This window comes from Petaurus breviceps, unplaced genomic scaffold, assembly GCF_028583685.1.
Source record: "Petaurus breviceps papuanus isolate PSGF00001 unplaced genomic scaffold, PetGlider_PUasm1.0 91133, whole genome shotgun sequence".
NCBI lineage: Eukaryota > Metazoa > Chordata > Mammalia > Diprotodontia > Petauridae > Petaurus > Petaurus breviceps.
In genome coordinates this window covers 79,187,968-79,203,485 of record NW_027187419.1, presented here as the reverse complement: position 1 = coordinate 79,203,485, position 15,518 = coordinate 79,187,968, and the positions used below count along the sequence as shown (strand labels likewise).

General features: G+C 35.7%; 1 protein-coding gene across 1 annotated transcript; it reads right to left on the bottom strand.

Moving 5' to 3' along the window:
* Positions 1-2,386: 2,386 nt before the first annotated feature.
* KCNJ3 (potassium inwardly rectifying channel subfamily J member 3) lies at positions 2,387-15,215 on the bottom strand. The gene is made up of 2 exons (XM_069079821.1): positions 14,417-15,215; positions 2,387-2,744 (listed from the first exon to the last, which is right to left on the bottom strand). The coding sequence occupies exons 1-2, from the start codon at positions 15,113-15,115 to the stop codon at positions 2,520-2,522; spliced, it is 924 nt and encodes a 307-aa protein (XP_068935922.1). The 5' UTR covers positions 15,116-15,215; the 3' UTR covers positions 2,387-2,519.
* Positions 15,216-15,518: the final 303 nt, after the last annotated feature.

Genomic DNA, 15,518 nt, shown 5'->3' with positions numbered 1-15,518 from the left:
AATTATTTTTTGTCCTTTAAGTTTAGAAAAGGAGAGAGGTTACCAAACTGACATTTTAAAAGATTCTCATTATCACAAGCTCCCTGACTGCTTCAAGCAAAATAATAAAGTACTCACCTTAGGTATTCTAATGTGAGAGATGAAAATTAATCAGTTAATGAAAAAAACAGGCAGAATATAAATATAGTGTATAGTATCATTCCCTAATTTGGTCACATACATTCAAGCATCAGTTACTAATGAAAGTTTCTTTAAACTGTCAAAAAAAAAAAAATCCCACATTTAACTGACATTCCAGATCAGTGCACTCATTAATAATAAACACTTGGTAAACTATTAACAGGTGTGCTGGTGACATCCAGTACCTTGAATTCAACTCTCAGTTGTCATTCTTTGGAGGTATAAAACCATAAACCACAAGAGAACAATAAAAAATTTATCTGACATCTGTTCTCTAAGCTGTGATAATGATCATTTGAACAAATAAACTAAAAACAACTTGAAATTTAACTAAAAAAGTTTTAATGAATAAAATGTATTTGATCAAGAGTAGAATAATAGATCAATGGCTGGCCTTGGAATCAGGAAAACCAGAAGTCGTTACACTTCTGACACTTATCATCTGTGTAACCAGAGACAAATCACTTAACCTCTTGGTTCCCCCAGGGCAACTAACATAGAGGACAAGTTACAGAGAAATTGCTCATCTTGAGTGGAGGAAGTTGGCAAATGAGATTTCCCTAAACCAATAAAATCATGGATACAATCCTATTCCTACTGCCCCACCCCCCCAAAATCTAGTTATGGTAAAAAGTTATCAAATTTGTCAACTGTATCATTTCAAGGAAGAAATCCAAGTAGGAAGTCCTAATTAAAAATATTACAGAGTTCAAATAGCCCAAAAAGTAGAATCCAATTATAGATGCTATAGAGAAATCTTTACTTATGAATTATTTTAAACTTGGTTTTTATTTCTTTCCTGAAGCACTGACAGCCTAGATGGACATCTAATGGGATGTGATACATGATCAAAGATTTTAAACTTCTGCACAAATAAACATTTGTTTATTTCTGTAACTCTTCATGTTTCTTTAATTCTGCTAAACTTACAAGTAATCACTCTTTAAGACTCTTACACAATCCAGAGTGCTACCTCAATGGTCAATGTTATCATCTCTTTATAGGTAATGAAATGGACAGGGTAAGTGACTGGCCAGAGGGCAAGTGGCAAGTCATCCAAACTGGCTGAACAGAGAATAGAACTGTCTCAACAGCAGTCCTCACATCAAATGATCGGTACTATATAGAGTTTATAAGAGGTAAATAAGAAAAGAATTCTGTCAGAAGACATCTTTCAGCTTCAGTAGATTAGAGTTATGAGGAATCGTTCAGTTTTGGTTCAGTAGATAAACTTGGAGATTACCATATCTAGTAAGAAAAGGTGGAAGCAGTTTCCTTTAAGAACTCTGTGGTGCATAGTAAAACTGTATATCGCTAATGCCTTGAAGATTCAAAGTTCTGGTGTACTCCTTCCTAGTTCTGGTGGAGTCTATCCATAAGAAAAAAAATCATGGGATTGCAGCTAAATATCTCTCCATTTATGTGGTAGTACCCAAATTGATGACAAAGAATAAATCATTTTTCCCTCTTCTGAAACAGCAACTTATTTTCAAAAGCAATATATGAGATGTGATTTAATTACCTAGGACTTGAGATATGTTTTTCAGTCAATGCTTAATATAAATTAAGTTTCTTAAAGATAATTGCCCAGAACTTTTTTCATTTAACTACCTGATGCCAAATTAAGCCAATCTCTGCCCCCATGGAACTTCAACCACAGCCATTTAACCCATTCTGAGTTCCCAGAAAATATAGTTTTAAGTTTACACACCTCACCCTTTTGCCTACTCTCATCCTTCACTAAAAAAACTTAAACAAGGCATTAGGCATTGCTTTGGTGGAGAATTGAGCAATATCTGCATGACACTGTTAATATGTAGTATTGTTTAAAAACAAAAGCAACCATTAAGGTCATGTACATTATGTTCAATAGCTTTTCGGGGACAATCAAGTATAAAGCACAAAGGAAATTTTACATGGATCTCAGGTACCCATTAATTTGTATTTTTTATCTCAAAGGAATAAAGTTATAAAGAACAGATTTATTTGTAGGATATTCCAGATTTATATTTCAAAATGAATGATAAAACACTGTAAGAATCTATATCAATTTTAAGCTATTTTATGTCAACATTTTGAATACACATAAACACACACACAATACACACACATACTTCATTTTCATTAAGACATCCTAATTTTCCAAACAGCATTCAAGGGACGATTCATTTAAATGAAAACAAGCAATAAGTCATCACTTTCATTTATACTACTCATTTGAGACCCAGTGGGCTTTCTGGTCCAATTTTCAACAAGTGATGTCAAGTATATTAAAAAAAATTGGAAGAAATAAAATGTTGATATGGATACAGTGATATTTTATCATATAGCTATTTTTTTTACTCACCAGTTGTTTCCACAATGCCCTCTAGGATGACGACAATCTCGAACTGTTCTGCTTGCATGCTTCGCTGGGATAGGTCATAGAAGGGGCTTTTGGCATCGATCACGTGGCAAATTGTGAGGGGGGAAACAAGAAAAAGTTGATCTGCCCCTGTACTAAAACCTACATCCAGTTCAAGTTGGTCAAGGGGAAGGAACTCACCCTCAGGTGTCTGTCGAGACTAGACAAGCACACAGAAAAAGAGAAGAAATCACCACTAGTACTGCAATGTTCAAGACAGCCCAACAGCAATTCACATCACTGCCAACATTCTGCCCTATCAATCATCTGCAACAAAATCCAAACAAATCATTATATGGCTATGTTATAGTAAATGGGCAAAAGCTCCGTATTGTTCACGCAGAAAATATATGCAATATTTATGACATGATAGAATGGGGATAGAGTCTAGCCAGTGATTTCATCAATGTGGAGAACTCTGGGTTGAAAGAATAGGGCCTTCTACCAAAGCAGGCTGGCATCTTCTCTGAAACTTAAAAGACATAGAGAACTGCTTAGAGAAATGAGAGGACAAATGATTTGCCCAAGCTCACATAACCAGGTTGTATTAGAAGTGGGACTTGAACCCTCATCTTCTTGATTGCAAGACTAACCATTACATCATGGCTGTCTCCCATGAAATTAAGCTTAATGTAATTACAGCTGCCTGACTCATGAACTCTGGGATGAAAAAAAAAGCATGTCCCCACAATGGTTGTTAGGACAAACTACAACATGGGCCAATGTAAAACATAAAGAAATGCATGGCATCTCACTGCAATGTCAGAAAGTGTGTGTGGGGGCGGGGGGGGGAGGGAGGTGTTTGCAATTAGGTATATAACTCCCATGGAATATTTTAAATCAGAAAAGTTATTACATTAAGACAGTGATTCAATAAAATTAGACAAATCAAAAGATTAAAATCACAAAAGAATATAGAGAAGTGGCTGGAAACCAAATTAACATAGTAGAGATTCTAATATACTTGAAAATTAACAAAGTGATAAAAATGATACATGGTAATGAAGAAATGAGGGGTGGCTAGGTGGCACAATTATAGAGCACCGGCCCTGGAGTCAGGAGGACCTGAGTTCAAATCCTGACACTTAACACAAAAACTAGTTGTATGACCTTGGGCAAGTCATTTAACCCCAACTGCACTCCAAAAAAAAGAGTTGTTTTATGTACTTTATGGTTCATATGATATAAAAAAAAATTACAGGTGCATTTTGTTAGGGGCTTTCAGAATTACAAACATGTTTCAGAGCTTTTAAATTGATAAATAAGAAAATTTGGTTGTGAAGCTCTTTACTAAACTGAAATCTACTTAACCAAAACATGATTTTGATAGTGCTATATTACTTAAATGAGTCAAATGAAACATGTCAGTAACAACAGATTTTTATACAACAATCACTGCAAAATAAAGTAAGTTCCAGTGAAAGGAATTGTTTATAATGACAAGTGGTTAAATCCCATGTGTCCAGACTCAAAAAAATGTCATGGCAAGTCCAATAAAAATCAATGTAAACATAAAGCTGTCAGTAAATTCAAAGTGGAAGAAAACTGTCTCTTCCTTTTCATTCTCTTTTCATTTTTTTTACTTTCATTAGTAAGGGAAAGAGATGGGAGCTTGACAAGACAGAAATTTCTGTTTACTTACTGAGAAGGGATGATGTCTTGGAGGTAGAATTGATATGGTAATCACTAATTTTTTTTTTAAGTTTTTCAGGCCCAACTAACTCTGAGGCCTTTTTTTCCAGGGGGAGGGGGAAGAAAAGGGTGGGGCAAATATCTAATGTAGTGAACAGGATTGTAGTAAGAATATTTTTCTCTTCAGTTAAAAAGCAAAGGGTGTAATTAATCTTTCCTAGATGTCCAAATGATTCCCTCTCCATCATACATGATCAAAAGCAAATTTGAAAATTTAAGAAATGGTACTAAAAGAGAAGAACTCATCCTAGAAACAGAGAAGGGTTTCACACTAGTGGAGGTCTACAGTGGCAGAGAGCATCAGGATTAACATGGGCCCCCAAAGAATTTCACTGTGTTCCAATATATTGTGACTGCTGCCAACATTGATAGTAGATAACACAGTCATAAATAAGGGTCCTAAAGAAATGTGTTTGATTTACCTAATTAGTCTATGACATTCATTAACTAGACTGAAGCAACCTGGAATGAATGATTGAGAATGAAAACCCATAACAAACCTGCTTATCCAAAAAGCATAAATGAAAGTATTAACATCCTTCCATTTTTTAAAAGACTTGTTAATTTTGTGACTTTTGAAATTCACCAATCCTTTATGCCTCAATTTCATAACATCAGCATTAGCAAAAACATTTTTCTATAAAATATTCTGGCCTACTGTAAAAATTGGTGCTATACAAACACAAGGCATTGTTATTATTCTTAGTGGTAACATGCAACTTCATTATAGACACCTACATTCACTTGTGTGCTATCTTTGATAAGGGTAGGTGCCATGGATGATCCAAAAATATTTGCTATTTTATTTTGGAATGTCCAATTCTCTCTTATCCCCACCAGAAGACTTATTTTTCTAATTTCATTTTTGCTGAAACTAATGTTATAATTATTATTCCCTGAACAGGCATGGAAAGGTAATTCTTCATTCATTATGCTGTGTGATAGGGGGAAGCCAATACTGTAAAGGGGTGATTTTGGTATTAAGAGTCCAGAAGACACTGGTTCAATTTTGAGCTTTAGCACTTGAAAGTCTAGTTAGTTCTCAGCTTTTTGCTTGTTTTATTATGTGGCAAGTCTTATTTCTATGAGCCTCAGGTTCTTCATTTGATAAAATGCAGGTAACAGTAATCACAGTGTCTCTAACTCACAAGGACATTGTGAGGAGGAAAACACTACATAAAAGAAAGCTCTGGCTATTATTGTATTAAGTAGAAACACTAAATTAGGGGAAGCAAGAGTTGACTACATAGAAAATTATAGGGCTCCAAAAAGACCCTTTTCCTGAAAGCCCTATTCTCTTAAGAGCACGTCTGGTCCCTCAAAATATTGTCAATCTTCTGTCCATGTCTTTGTGGACAACCTTATCGATGATGTACAGCCTTTAAAAAAATCTGCAATAATACTTCATTTATCTGACATTATTGGAAAATGAAATGTTGCTAAAAGGGAACAACTCAAATAAAATGAAGGAGTTGGTGTTTGGTGAACCCTAAGGTCCTTCCAGTTCTAAGTTTATGATCATCTAACTAGTTGTTTTTCGGTTTGCTTTTTATTTTAGCTGAGTCATTCCCCATCTTTTCAAAACAGATGACATGGAAGAGGATTTCCTTTAATCCCATTTATCTGCTCAAACTTAAAAAGTTTTTTCCATCACCTATAGGATAAAAGACACTTTTCAGCCTAAGCATTTAATATCCTCCACGATCTACCTCTTCTACCTACTAATCTCCAACCTACCTTTTCTACCTTATCTTACACTACCCTATATGTTCATAAATCTACAGCCAGAAGACACCATCAGGTCCAAGCCCTTGATTTTATGGATGAAAAAACCTAAGACCAAGGGAGGTTGTGACACAAATCAAGGTTGCAAAATGTCAAAGATAGGATTTGAACCCAGGTCCTCTGACTCCAGAATCAGTAGGCTTTCCCTCTACATCACTCACTCTATATTCCAGTCAAAGTAAATTTCTCTAATTTTGCCCTGACTTCTCCTGCCTCCATGCTTTTTTGTACATCATGTTGCATGCCCAGCATGAACGAAGTTCAAATCCCACTTGCTGAAATTCCTTCTTTCTTTCAAGGCCCATCACATGTAGGAACTCCTCTATAATGCCTTCTCCAATTGCCCCCAACTGAAAGTAATCCCTCATGTGGTCTGGATATTGGGTTCATTGTCTACATTTTTATTGCCTTAACTTCTCCTTAGTGTTCATCACATTCTACCTTGTCTCTTAGTCATGTGCATGTCTTATTTTTCCTATTAGAATATAAATTCTTTGAGGACAAATATGCCATTTTCAAAATCTTGTACCTTAAGCACTTAGTGCCATGCCCTGCTCATTTAACCTTTTCTTCATCAGAGTCATAATTTTAGACATCTATTATTTTCCTATGCAGTCATACTTATTTTTAGTTTGGCTATTTCCTCTCTTGTTATCAGACTGTCAAATCTGCTTATTATAAAATTACTCTTTTCTTATTTTTCAAGCTTATCAAGAATAGTATATTAAGATAATCAAGCTTATTATAATGGTACTAAGAAAGGACCAATAAAGTTCTGAATGAAGGAATAAAATGCATAGCTTTGGCACAGGCGCTTTTAAAATAATCTCTTCTGTTGCTCAAACTCACCCCTTGGTTTGAGTTTATATTACATGGACTGAAATTGCCAAATAAATGGAGTGTAAGTAACTTATAGATGGATTTAAGTCAAGAATCACATATCTGTGTTCGTTATAGACATCTGTATAACATTGTAAAATCTGGGGAAAAACATATACATTGGTTTTAATGTCAATAAAACTCATTCCAGATTATCCTAATTCTACTTCCATATCACCCCATTTAAAGAGACTGATTTGAGCCAGCAAGTGTCAACTTCATTCTTATCTCACCCAATTTCTAACAACTGAACAAAAATATTCATAAAAATCAAAAAGAGTAAAGTGAAGGGGAATAAGATGCTTTTATTTTTATGATAATTTTATGATATGGAATTTTTGCATTGGCAAGAAAATAATTTCTATGACTATGAAATTATTTTTATTAATATTCAACCATACATTTTTTTCTCCTAGTGATCAAACACTTGTGAAGTTTCAAAGAACATTTTCATTTACTTTATTATAAACAAAACTATTCCAAACAAACTTGATATTAGAAAAAAATGTGAAAGCCATTGATGTTAATGTTAGCTTCTACTTCATTATGTGAGCAATTTTATATCTTAAAAGAAAGCTGCCATTGACTTGTTGCTAGGCATATAGTATATTATCATTTTTTGCAGCTTCATTGACTCCCCAATTTGAAAAGAAAAAGAGAATTTTAAAATTAAACCATAACGTTTATTTTTGTGTACTCCAAGATTGTAGTGATAAAAGTACGAAAATAACTGGTTTAAAAGTTAGAAAATATAGTATTTATAATGTTATACAACCAGTTTTATATTTCTCACTCAATTGGCTAGTTAAAGGCATGTAGACTTAGCATGAGATTCAAAGAGGGGTTGTTATGGTATAAATTTGTGACCTTACAAGTTCTAAGACTTTATAAAAATATTCAATTAATTAAAAATCAATAGAGTAACTGGCTCACATAGGATTATAAATCATGAAATGTTAAGTCTAGAAGAGACATCAGAATTAATCAGGATCAGTCCTTTCCTCACACAGATTAAAAAACTGAGACCAAAGTGAATGCTTGAGGTCCCCTAACTAGATATTCTTAATCTGAGACCTCAAGCATGTCTTCAGTGTTTCTACTACACCTTGCTCCTGCCAACAAACCACAGTGAATTTTGTTTACAAGTGTCAATTTCCAGTAATATGTTTGCAGACAGACTGTATAAATAGAGGATGGGAAAATACAATTTTTTTAAAATTAAGCTTATTATTTTATTTTCAGATAAATATATCTGTGATTATGCAGTAGTTAGATTGTGTTCATCAAGAACAACTTGTACAAATTACCAGGAAATGAAGTGAATTGAATTCTTTAAGATATTATATACCATTAAGTCCTTAAAAGTGACCTTTAGCTACAATTTCTTAAATTTTCCAAGAAAAAACCCCTGCCGCCTTTTTATAGGTACAATCACATTTTAGTTTATGTGTGGTCCCATGTTGCTAGTATTTAGTATAACTTTTTACGTAATCAAATATTAAATTGCAATGAACACAGCTGTAAACTATCCTGACACTTTGAACTTTTTGGCAACAGAACAATATATAGATGAATTCATGTCATAATACCCTTACTTCCACCATGGGCAAAAATGAGCATCAAAGATACAGAGAATACTGAAGGCAACTCTAATGATAGCCTTATTTAACCCTTCATTTGAGAAACTAAAACTAAAGAGATGGTAAATAATTGCTAAGTGAGAAACAGCAAAATTAAAGGGAGATATGTCTCACCCTTGCCTGTTTCTGCCTTCCTTTTGGGGATCACATGATAATGAATCAATTCATGCTTGATCTGCAAGACTACACTGTCATAGTGTCTGTTCATGTAAAGGGTCAGGTTCCTCAGCTTTTGTCAATAAACATATATCTACATTATTGTTATTCATAAAGACCTGCCATTAAAATGTAATTTGTCAATTTAAGTTACACTTGGTATAATGTAAGGTAAATTAGGAATCTGCTGCCTTCCCCACCCCCCATTTCCCCATCTCTCATCTATACTGCTTTAATGTAGATTTAATCTAGTCATGACTGTTCTCCCCTTCCACAAAAAAATGTCAAGATCTTCAACTAATGCTATTTTATTCTCTGTGGATAGTCTTCCTCATTGCAATAGCTTTGTCAAAACTGGTGGCCTAGGGATAGTAGAGAGCAATAAGCTAGAATGAAAGAGAGAGGACTTCCTACTCTTTAATTTATTATACTTTCTCATCCTTAACTATTTAAAAGGTACAGAGAGAAGCCTGTGTAAGGAGAGAAAAGGACTACTTTGGGCTGGAATTTTAAGTATGAGCAATAAAGTTCAGGAATAGAGAACAAAACCTAATAAGGGACAAGGGCCAGAATAAGAATCAAAACTTGGTGTGGCAGTAAGGTTGAAAGCAGATATGGTACTAGGATGGCAGACAGAGGAAAGAAAAAAAAATGAAGTCTATTATTTAATTCTTTGGGACATATATATGCAAGGGGTTATGTGGCTCTGTATGTCTTTTATCTGTTTATGCTGAGAATGTCATGCATACATGTTCCACTGAGTAAAATACTACAGCTCCCAAGTCAAATATGAAGACTTAATATATTAACCTCAGCAAATAATCTGTATTTAATAGTCTTACACCCATATACTTGAAAACATATACTATGTATTGTGATATCCCAAAAGTCACATGAAATTTCAGAGAAAACAACTTAGATTGTATGGGTAACTTTTTAATAATATATCAGTAAGAATAAGTTTTCTTTCTCTCTTAGCACATCACCTTGCTGCTTGCTGACTATATCCACCTCCATTCCTGCTGCTATACCTATATCTTTCTCTTTTCTTTCCTTCCTTCCTCTTTCATTCTTAGCTCTTGCTGTGAAACTAGGTATCTTTATTTCCATTCTTTCAGCTCAGACTTTATGCTAAGAGTACAAGGTCCACTCGTTGCTAATACCTACTTTCAAAAAACTTAATGTTTAAAAAACAAAACCAAACAACTCCAATTTAAAAAACAGAATCTTGACTTCTTCGTGTACACATGTGGGAGTAATGAAAATAACTTATGATCAAATAAGAAGCAATGAAACTTAAGTAGATAATGTAACTTATTGGAGGATTCAAGATCAAGTCATTGCTGAATGCCTCCCTCAGGGTCCTTGACCATTAAATGATGTTAATATTTTGTTGATAATTTGAATGATGATGCTGAGATATGGCCAACCAATCTAAAGTAGAGTTAAATTCTCTCAGGATATTAAAAGAAAGAGAGAAAAACTCATGAAGAAAATGGTCTATCAAATACAACATGAATTTGTCTAAGGAGAAAAAAACCCTTTTATGAAGGATGGAGCATTAAGATAATAATCCAGGAATGGACTGTGAACCATAAACTGAATGAGTTGGCCATTATTTCAAAGACTAGCATGATGTTAGAATTATTAAAGAAGGTATATGATATAGAAGTGCCAGAAAATCATCTGTTGATCTAATTAAATTGAAATTGTTTGACTTGATACTGTTTTCGATTTCTATATTTGGTACCACTGGCTCTAGAGTCAGAGTATCTGGGCTTGAATCTTGGCTCTGTCACTGACTATCTGTGTGACTCTCTGCAAATCACTTAACCTCTGGGTTTCGGTTTTCTCATCTGTAACATCAGGAGAAGGACTAGATGACCTCGAAAATCCCTTCCAGCTCTGTATCTATGATCCAATAAATAACTTTCAGGAAGTACATTTGCTAAACACTGAAACAAGTTAACAAAGAAGGGCACAGAGATTCTTCTTCTGATAATCATTAATAATGCAACAACCATTAGAATTGATAGCCCAAGGTGTTGCCTTGCTCTTAAAGAGACTTGACTAAAAGGATCATATGAAGTTCTTTAGTTTCAACACAAAAATACTAATAGTCTAAATACTTTTCACCAAATAGGTGCATTTTTCTTGCTCTAGTTTCTTCATACAAATAACCCCTTTTCAAAACTTCAAGTGACTGGTTAAATTCAGTTTTGCCAGAAGTAAACACCAGGCATGTTATTCTGGGGCAACTATGGAGGAACTGAAATAAAAAATAATTTTCATTTTACATCATTTGTACAACTAAGTGTAGACAAATACTATGGATTACCAGACTAAATTTATTTTTTCCTCGGCATATGTTTTCATATATAGTAAAAGTAGACTGCTCAGAAAATTAAATGAAAGTTCTACATTTGAAGGGGTACATCTTCATTCTTAGAATAAAGGAAAACATCTTTGACACAAGTCAAAAAAAGCAAAGACCAAATAAAAAGGCAAGGACAGTTGAAATTAGCTTCCATGAAGACCTAAGGAAGTCAAAGGTATCAGAGACAGATCAGAAACTTCCTGCTGAAAAGGAAAATCTTTCTCTGGGGCTTTTCTTCCATAAATTCTAAAACCCTATATATAACAACAGGATCAAATTTCAAAACATAACTAGAAATTTAGCAAATAATAAGATTATAAAGAAGAAAGTGGATTTTGGTTTAAGTACAATCAAGGACATATAATTATCACATAAATAACTATGTTGCTTTCATCTCTTTTGAAGCTGCATTTTTTTCTTCTCAAATTATAAATAAAAACCAATATACATTTCCAAAGATAGAGATTTAAAGTTGGGAGTAAACTTTCAAATAACTTTGAGTTATACTTAAAACTATAATTCACTGCTTGAATCTTTATGGAAACAAATGCTGACCTAAATTATAAATAAATATTTAGTGTGGTATATTTTAAAAATTCAGTTCATAAAGGTCACTTTCCCAGTATAGCTTTGGGAAAATTAGCCCAATAACTGACAATTACCTATTAAGGCACAAGTCCACTTTCAGTTCTGAGGGGAAAATATTATCCTATTTTAATACGATCTAAGACTAATTTAGGATTTTTTCAGACTGTGTTTAAATTAGGGCAATTACAGTAAACACTGACCTCAAATGAACTACTATAATTGGCTGAGTAAAATGCTGCCATTGAGGTCACCATTTCAGTAGACATTCTTCCCATAATTCTGCTAAAAAATTAATTCCCTATGTAAACTGTTTTTCCTTCTTCTTTTGTATAACTATTATATCACCTCTATTCCCCAGCATCTCAACAGCAGAAATGATATAAAAAGAATATTGCAAATGAAATTTTAACCACTGAGTTATATGACCTTGTATTTATATAGCACCTTGCTCCAAGTTGCTCAAAACTCTTAAACATTAGGTTCTCAAGCAAGGCACCACTAATGGATTGTAAACTAGGTGATCTAAGCAGAATTACCTAAAGTCCCAGATGCACTTCAAAAAGAATATACTTATATGTGAGGAAGCAAAAATAAGCAATAAACTGACCATCTACACATTTCAGTTTATTGCTTACTTTCAAAAAACTTAACAAGCATGGCAGAAAAAAAAAAATCTATAGTAATGTTCCAAATCCCTCTCCTAAAGTCATTTTCTCAATACAGAAATTTGTTTTTACAAAATGTTTAAATGAAACTATTTATTTTGATAAAACTGGGCAAAGTCCATAAACGTTTAATACCCCCTTTTTTTTATTTTTTTCATTTCTTTGAGGCCCAAATAAGACAGAACTGTGCTTCAACTACTAAAAGGGAGGCTTAGGTGGCACATAATACAAAATTATTGCCTAAAACTGAAATGTTAGACATTCAATTTTAATCCAGTGGTAAGTGTTAGACTCTTCTCTGGAATTCTTTAATAGAAGAGTCCCATCCTCTGCCTAGAGATTATTTTATCATCAGTTCCTAAAGGAACTGGAAGAGATGGTCATTTTAAGGGCCTATCTATAATGCTTTTTTTTTTTAGTGTGTATGTAGATAAATACATGTATTAATCTAAATCTTTATAGGTATATTATCTACATACATAGGTCAAACCAAGTTACAATATATCATTACAAAGAAAGCATTCCTATAACAAAAAAAGAAAGGTCCCAAAGCCATAGGAAATGGCTCACTTTATTCAACAAAACAAAATTTCAAAGCAATTAAAAATGTGGACAAGCTGTAGAGCACAGGCTTAACTGTAGCATATTTTAATGAGCAACATACATGATATAACTTTTATATATTACCACAAAACCGACTCCTAAATTTTTGTTCAAGATTCACTGGGTGAGTTTTTGCTAATGATTGTAGAAAGGTTTAGGGAAAACAAAATATCCTTAGATAAGGATGAGTATTTAATCTTTAAAGGCATTTAAGTGATTAATACATTTCCTTTTATTACACTTAGTTCTAAAACTGGCTTCAGCCCACCATCTTTTCATTAAATATTTTACTCAGGCTCATCAATTTTTTTTCCACTTTATTATACCTGAAAATTACCTAAAGCTAAACCCTTGGAAACACTGAATTTATAATCACTCACATAGGCTAAATTGATTTGAATTCTAGTATTCCAGACCCTAATTGGGTGACTCTGCCATAAAAGGACAGCTGTGCCTTGTTCGTTCTAGGGCCCTCTAAAGACAAGATGGGGGTGGTCATAATCACTCCATATGCAATTTATTTTAGTCATTTAAGCTGCGATGTTTAGGAAGCCTTCTTTAATCGATAAGGAAAAGCTTCAAGTACAAACTGCAATTAACAATAACTTCATAGAAACAGTCAATTTAAATCCTACTTAACAGAGGCTCGGATGGGAAGTGGTAGTCAAGGTTTCAAAAGTCTTTCAATTTTCCTCAGCAATAACTTCTAAAACTTAACGTGGGGGAAAGGGTGGGGAGGGGGAAGCTAATTCAGGCCCAGGTGTGACTTCTCTTTATCTCAGCGTTTATACAATCTACTGGGCTGTGCAGGGTTAATTGAATTTAAAAGATTCAAAGGTTTTTGTTTTTGTTGGGGTGGGGGGAGGAGAAGAGGCAAGAGGAGGAAAGTTATTTTTTGCCTTTTTTTTTTTTCAGGAAAACAAGATAAAAAATATCCCCTCACACCGCCCCCCCCCCGCTTTTTAAAGGGAAACCGCCTGCCCCAAATGAAAGTGGTATCAACGCCAGTTTTCAAAAATAAAAGTTGTTCAGTTTAATAACTCAAATTTAGTGGGACAAGGTATAGAAGACAAATCTAAAGTGTTGTGAAGGGCGACAAGAAAAGATTGAAAGGAAAACAAAACAAAAACAAAACCAAGGACACAATTCCCTCTGGGTTTAAAAAAAGGACCCAAAAGACACTGCTGATAAGTGTTACAATTCTATCCGCCCAACGCGAGGAATTTAACTAAAGGTGTGAGAGGCAGCGAAGTGAGGCAAGAATGAACTGAGCGCCCTCACTCGCTTTCCTAGGACAGAAAGTGAGTTTACCTGTTGGGACTGCGAACCGAAGTAAGACTTGTTGGGAAAATCTAAGCTCCGCCTTGCTGATTATTCCTGGGGATGAGGGTGAGGGTGAGTATGAGGGTAAGGATTCAGCTAGGGAGTGAGAGGATGTCTGACTTACTTTGAGCAGCTTGCAACGGATTTGAGCGGAGACCATGTGGCTGTTTCGCAGGTTGCCCACTCTGAACATGAGCGTCAGCTTCCCGTCCCTCATGGAGATCACCGAGTGCTCACTGAACATGAGGGTCTCCGCCCGCTTCTTGGGCTGGGACATCTTAATGAACATGCAGCCGATCAGGAAGGCGTCAACGATGGAGCCCAAGATCGACTGGAAGAGGAAGAGAATGATCCCCTCGGGACACTTGTCGGTGATGTAGCGGTAGCCGTAGCCGATGGTGGCTTCGGTCTCGATGAAGAAGAGGAAAGCAGAGGGGAAGTTGTAGACATTGGCCACGCAGGGCGTGTAGTTGCCGACGTGGGCTTTGTTCAGGTCTCCCCGGGTGTAGGCGATCACCCACCACATGGACGCCATGAAGAGCCACGCCACGGTGTAGGTGAGGATGAAGATGAACAGGTTCCAGCGCCACTTGAGGTCCACCAGGGTGGTGAAGAGGTCGGAGAGGTAGCGGCTAGTCTCGCTGCCCAGGTTGCCGTGTTGCACATTGCACCTCCCGTTCTTGTCCACGAACCGCTGTCGCTTCTTCCTGGGGACCAGCTGCTGCTGCTGCTGCTGGGGCCCCTGGCCCTGCAAGCCCGCGCTGCTGGACGAGGTGGTCACTACCTGGTAATCGTCCCCAAATTTCCTGCGGAGCGCAGACATAATACGGGGGAGCGGGCCAGATTCAAAAAGGAAGGAGGCGCAGAAGCGAAGCGCTGCAAACCAATACCAGCGGGGGGGAGGGGGGGGGGGGGGGAGGAGAAGGATAGGAAATGAGAGGAGAAAGAAATGGAGAGGAAAGGAAGGAGGGAGCACACCCAAGCAGGTATCCTAAGTCTCTTAGCCCCCCTCTTCCTTTCCTCTTCAGGTACGACGCCTTGGCACCTCCCCTGGGACAAATTTCTTCTTTCTGATTTGAGTCCTAAGGGGGGGGGGGGGGGAGAGAGCTCTCCCACACTTAACAGCAGGAGAAATGCAGGCAAGGACAGAAAGCCCAGTTTTACCTTTGTGCAGTTAAAGCTCTTTTCCCCCTTCTTTCCTCTTCATTTCCCCTTACCTTCCACCT

Bases quoted from the DNA above. Each gene is read 5' to 3' on its own strand.
- KCNJ3 (XM_069079821.1), bottom strand. From the start codon at position 15,115: ATGTCTGCGCTCCGCAGGAAATTTGGGGACGATTACCAGGTAGTGACC. The intron at 2,745-14,416 runs GTAAGTCAGACA...GTGCTTGTCTAG, and splicing joins TCCGTTGCAAGCTGCTCAAA to TCTCGACAGACACCTGAGGG.